Below are 6,570 nucleotides of genomic sequence, written 5' to 3'. Positions count from 1 at the left end.
GTAAAAGTTGGTAGAAATCATCTATTTCTTCTTCTTTGGCTCTGGTTGTTGGTGCATATATGTGAATGATAGTGGTATTCACCGGACTTCCTTGTAAGCATATGGATATAATCCTGTCACTCACAATGTTGTACTTCAAGATGGATCTAGAAATTACTTTTTTAACTATGAAAGCAACCCCATTTTTTCTCACCTTTTCCTCTGACTCAAAATGCCCCATGCCAGTCCATCTCATCTCTCCAATCCCTAGGATGTCAATATTTATGCGTTCATTTCTTTCTTAACAATTTCTAATTTTCCTACATTCATAGTTCTCACATTCCATGGTCCAATCACTAGTGTCTGCTTACAACTGTTCCTCTTCCTTTGTATTTCCATACTTGAAAGCTCTACCTAGATTGCCCTTTCTGTTACAATTAAGCGTTCTTATATTCCCATTATTATCAATGTTAACCATTGTTTGCTATGATCCACATAGTGAAAAGCCTTTTTAAAGTCAACAAAACTCAAGTTAACATCATTGTGATATTATCTTTTCTCAATAATCTTTAGCATTACTCTTAAATCAATATAAAGTTAGAAGAAATTTATGTGTTGACTGAAAATGCAAAATATAAAATTATTTGAGTCCCTTGGGAATTCTGGTGGCCTAGTGGTAAGGAATTGCACTGTCAATCCAAAGGCACAAGAGAGAAAGATGGGCAAACTCATCTTGTGCAACTCACAGATTCTTAAAATTTGGATTTTTTTTAAAAATAGAGAAAATGAAAATATTGAAACTTTATATAAGAACACTAGGCAGCAAGCTCCTAGGAACTTCATTGTAGATTCTGTGGAGAAATAATAAGGTGTGCTGCCAACCCAAAGGAACACTGTTCCAATTCACCAGATGCATCATAGGAGAAAGATGGGCAACCTCTTCCCATGTGATCTACTGCCCCTGAAAATCTCCTGAAGGGTCAACTATGGGTCAATTCCAAGTCAACAGCATACAAAAACATCAAGAACCAGAAATCCAGAGAAATCCAGAATTTGAAACCACATGAGGGGGAATTTTCTCTCATTGGTGCAGGCAGCTCTGTAAACATCATCATCTGGGGTATGCCAAGACAGGCTGCTCACACTACACATGAGACAAATCTAATGAACTACCTGTATAACACAAATTATCCAAAAGTATCCATACTCACAAGTGACCAATTAGAATGCATACTATAGCAAATACCTGGTTTATTCATGCTATATTTTTAAAGCAATACACTAAGAAAGTCCTTATTCCCTTTCATAACTTAAGATCTTTTTTTCATTTGTAACCTTTTCTTGTGATTTGAGTGAAAGTTTACAGAGAAGATTGGATTTCAATTGGCCCATTCCTACACATTGTGTCTTAGGACCCCAGTTACAATCCTCATTGTAACAACATTAAAGATCTTAGCGGCACTCTTCCCACATCTTCTCTGTGATTTGGAACGGTTACTTTCCAAACTATTTTATTTAGAAACCTAAGGTAGTAAGAAACCTGAAATATTTATTCTTCTTACCTGAGGATGGCTCAATAGTAAAAGCTTCATGTGCCTGAATCAAAGCAATATGAAACTCAAAATCAACTGGACAGCTGCACTGTAAGGGAAGAACATAATTCTTGCTGCAAGATAAAAAGAAAAAATATTACTTTTCTTTATGACCATTTGGTAACTTAGCAGTGGCAATCCTAATGATAAAAAGCTGTACAGTAATCCCAAAGCAAACGGTTCAAATCCATCAGCTGCTCTGTGGGAGAAGGATGGGCAACCTCTTTCCAGGTGATTTTAATTTTACTTGCTCTGAAAACTCACTGGAAAGTCAGCTATGCGTGGGTTCCGACCCAACAGCATACAACAACAACATAAGCTAGTCTTAGCATTTCCCACATACTATTTTAATCTCAGAACAACCCTATGCAGCCAGTTCTTATCATAACCCCCATTTACAAGAGAGATTGCATGTGCTGCTCAAGAGGACAGACCTAGATTTAAAGCAGATGGCTATTTTTTGTGCTAATATCAGTGCTTGCCTCTCAACACTGTGAGATTTATGCTATGGATACTCATTGTGATAGAGGAAAGACTATTTCTTCTGTGTAAGTAAGTCTCAGGAAACACTGAATAAACAGGCCTCACAGTTCACCTGCCTATGCCAGGAAATTTGGAGGATAGCTGCCTGGCTGGCTGACTAGAGATCCAAATTTGCTCCCATTCTCAAGAAAAGTTGTCCAAAAGAATGAGGAAATTATTGAACAACTGAATTGATATACATGCAAGTAAAATACTGCTCAAGATCATTAAAAACTGGCTAAAACAGTACATAGATAACTGCCAGAAGTTCAAGATGGATTTAGAAGAGGCCATGGGACCAGAGATAGCATTGCTGAAGTAGACAGATCCTGGTTGAAAGTAAAGAATACCAGAAGAATGTCTATTTGTATTTTATTAGCAATTCTAAGGCGTTTGTGTGTAGATCATAACAAATTATGGCTGACATTAAGAAGAATGGAAATCTTAAAACATTTAATTGTGCTCGTGAGAAACCTAGACCTAGGCCAAGATGTTGTTGTTTGAACATAGCAAAGAACATGACACAGTATACAAATAGGAAAGGTGTTACAGTTGTATCCTTTCTCCCTATCTATTTAATCTGTATGCTGAGCAAAATAGTTGAGAAGCTGCACTCTATGAAGAATTATCAGGATTGGAGGAAGGCTCATCAATAATCTTTGTAATATAGTCACAAAATGTTGTTTGCTGAAAGTGTCGAGGGCTTGAAGTACTTGCTGTAGCCGTCAATATAGATTATATCTCAACATCAAGAAAAAAAAATCCTCACCATTGGATTGATAGGCAACATCATAACAGAGAAAAGACTGAAACTGTCAACAACTTCAACTTGCTGGCATCCACAATCAATAGACTTGGGACTAGCAGTCAAGAAATCAAGAAACATATTGCAAGGGGAAAATTTGTAGTTAGGGACCTTGCCAAATTATTGAGGAGCAATGATGTCAGCTTGAGGGCTAAAGTGTGCCTGATTCAAGCCATAGTCTTTCCATCATTTTCTATGCTTCTGAGGGATGAATTAAGGATGATGGAAGAATTGAAGCTTTTGAATTGTGGTGTTGGAGAAAAATGCTGAATATATCTTGTGGTTTACAAGATATATTCAGCATTTTTCTCCAACACCACAATTCAAAGGCATCTAGAGAAAAAGAGATGAATTTCTAGAAATCTATTACTTACTTAAACTAATACAACATGAGGTAAAAAATTCAAAAAGCCCTATCACAAAAGGTGACTGAGAGAGTTTGGAAATTATTGAACAATATCACTGATACCACATATAAGAAAAATCATGTTAATGATTATCCAAAAACCACTTGAAAAGTACATCAACAGAGAACTTCCAGAAGTGTAAGCTGAATTTAGAAGAGGCTGTGGTACTAGGGACATCATAGTTATTGTCAGATCATGGCTGAAAGCAGCGAGTACCAGAGGAATGTCTGTGTTTCATTGGCTATGCAAAGACATCTGACTATGGATCAGTACAAATTTTGGCTAACCTTGAGGAGAACAGGAATCCCAGAACACTTGGTTGTTCTCATGCAAAACCTATACTTGGACCAGGAAGCAGTCATTTTTTAACAGAGCAGCAAAATACTGCACGATTCAAAATCAGCAAAGGAGTATGTAAGCCCTGTTCCCATATTTTTTACTTTATATGTGGAAGAGATCATTTGGGAAGCTGCTATTTCAAGATCAGTGCAGCGCTGAGAGACAATGCAACAATGGCAAACAAGCCACACATCCAACTTCAGGATACCACTAACAACTTAGCAATTATATTTTATTTCTAAGTAACTGCAGCCTTAGTTTATTCTTTTAATATAATATTTAATATAATTTTAATATAATATTTCAAAATTTTTAATGTATACTAGTTTACTTGCAAAGTTTGTGTGAATTGTTTTTCACACCGAATCTTTCCCATTTCCTTAACCCACCCCCTCCCTACACCCATCAAATTGTGCGACTGTATGATTACCTAACTCCCCCTCAACCCTCTGCTCTCCCCTACTCCCACTTAGAACCTCATACACGTGTTACTAATTACCTATAACACATAATAATGGTCTTATACAGTATTTGTCCTTATAGGACTGAGTTAGTTCACTTAGCATAATGTTCTCCAGTCCCTCCCAAGTTAGTTCATTTTTTAAGTGAAAGTTTTATCTCAGCTTCAACTTCATGAAGCTAGTAATTCATCTGACATATATAAATTTTTTAAAAAGAGACAATTAAGATGCATTCAGATTCTCATCATAAACACACTTGTAAATGAAGCTAAAGGAATTATTCACATACTTCCTGAATTCTACATACGTGAGGCGACTGTATTGAGCAGGGGGGTAAGGTTGGGCAGGGGACTGGGGGTGGTTGGTTAATCATAGAGTTCCACAATTTGATGGGTGGGGGGAGGGGTGGATAAAGGAATAAGGAAAGACCCAGTGTGAAAAACAACATTTATGAATTTTGTAAATAAACCCGTATAAAAGAAACATTTTATTTTAAAAAAACCATCATTGCACTGTATAACATTTATCAGTTGTAACCAAAAGCTACCAGAGGTGTGAGAGAGGAATTATTGCATGTTGTAATTCTTGTTGCTTACCATGAGTCAGAACCAACTCTCCAGCAGGTTTTGAGAAGCAGTTAATTGCACTGGAAGTGACTGCCCACCCTTCTCCCTTGGAGCAGTGGATGGATTTGAACTGCGTGCCTTTAGGATTGTAGTACAGCTTCTAGGCCACCAGAGCTGCTTACTAAACTTCTGCTTTGGATAATGAAAACTACTTTTAAATGGATAAAGTGACAATTACAAAATATGGGAATGTAATTAGTATCACTAAGTTGTACATTTAAAATGCTTAAAATCATGAGTATTTTGTTAGAAATATATTTGACCAAAATACAGTTTTTTCAGCCACAAGACCATCTACCATTTCTAAATTCGTTTCCTTCATCCACCACTGTTGGCATTACTGTTTCCTACATTCTGATAAGGTTGTTCTATTTGTTTTTCAATGATTCTTTGATGAAGATAAATTGAAAACTGTAATTTCCTACTCTGTCATTTCACTAACAAGTTTATCTGGGAGAATTCTCACTTATTAAATTTAAATACTGCTACCTTCTCTGTCCTTTTCTCTAAAAATTCTTATTATGTGTCTGTTAAATCATTAAGTCTAGATTCCTTATCTTCTTATTTTCCTTCCATTAAAAAAATACATGCTCTATTCTGTGTGAGTATACTTATTGTTGCTGAGTATTGTTGAGTCAGAACTCACCCATAGCTGACCCTCTGGTGAATTTTCAGAGGTAGGTAATCACATGGGAAGAGATTACTCATCCTTCTCCAGTGCAGTAGCTGATGGATTCAAACCACTTGCCAGTAGGCCAGTAGAGCTCCCTATATTATCTCAATTCTAAAATAATTCCTTAGTATTTGCTTTCATTTGTGTTTTATTCTTCTGTGTGTAGTGTGGAATTGACCTGATCTGTAGTGATTTTAAGCTTCACTGGTTTTATTTTTAATTTCTAATATTTCTGGTGGACTTTTAAAAATTTGCCTATTCATTTTTTCATTCCTTACCTATTTTTGTTTCATGATTTCTCAATATTTTGAAACAGAAGTGTGCCTTCATCTCATTGAGTGCCTTCAATGAATCTATTTTGAAATCTTCATCAATTGTTCTAGAAACTTTTCATACAATGATGTTCTGATTGTTGAGTTTTTGCTGTTTTTATTGTCATGAAACTTATTCATCTGTTTTGTAATTCAGACACCAGGGTCATGCTAAGGTCAAGGTTATACTCTACAGTGATGTGCTTCTAAGTCACAGGGCTTGTATCCAGATAACACAGTGACTGCTGCACTCTCACCTGCTGTGTACAGGCTACAGTGCCTCATCCCTAAACACGGCCACAGAGCTTTGCAGGCTACAGTGTTCTGACTCTGTGGTGCACTGAAGTCTCCTTTCCGCTCAGAGTGAATTTTACTCCCTCAGCCTGCTTTCCCATCTACAGCCTACAGTCCCACTCACTACTAGAATTTCTATTTTCTTTTTTATCCCTCAGAGTAGTTTAGTATAGTTTCTGAAACTGGTCATTCTTTAAAAAGAAAACTTTTTTTTTAAGAAGTCTGATAGGAGTGTATCTAACTAAAGACACAAAAGACCTGCACAAAATAACACCTACAAAAAAAAAAAAATAACACCTACAGAATATTTCTGTGAGACACAATAAAAGATCTAAGTAAGTGGACAAATGTGCCCCATTCATGGATAGAAAGACTCAATATTATGAAAATGACAATCCTATCAAAAGCAATCTACATATTCAACACAATTAAAATGGTGTTGTTGTTGTTGTTACGTGCCGTCGAGCCGCTTGCGACTCATAGCGACCCTATGTACAACAGCCTTAAACCCTGCTCTATCCTGTGACAATCTCACTGCCTCTGACACATCCATCACGATTA

The 6,570-nt window shown here is 36.5% G+C and overlaps 1 protein-coding gene across 1 annotated transcript in view; it reads right to left on the bottom strand.

The window, feature by feature from the left end:
* The window catches only part of LOC102866468 (primary ciliary dyskinesia protein 1-like), a 274,244-nt gene that overhangs the window by 202,676 nt on the left and 64,998 nt on the right, over nucleotides 1–6,570 (bottom strand). The window contains exon 6 of the mRNA XM_006902504.1: nucleotides 1,542–1,645. Coding sequence (XP_006902566.1) covers nucleotides 1,542–1,645 — 104 coding nt within the window. The remainder of the gene's footprint in view (nucleotides 1–1,541; nucleotides 1,646–6,570) is intronic.

This window comes from Elephantulus edwardii, unplaced genomic scaffold (assembly GCF_000299155.1).
Source record: "Elephantulus edwardii isolate Elephantulus edwardi_28Jun2011 unplaced genomic scaffold, EleEdw1.0 scaffold00419, whole genome shotgun sequence".
Taxonomy (NCBI): Eukaryota; Metazoa; Chordata; class Mammalia; order Macroscelidea; family Macroscelididae; genus Elephantulus; species Elephantulus edwardii.
This window is presented reverse-complemented; position numbering and strand designations above follow the sequence as displayed.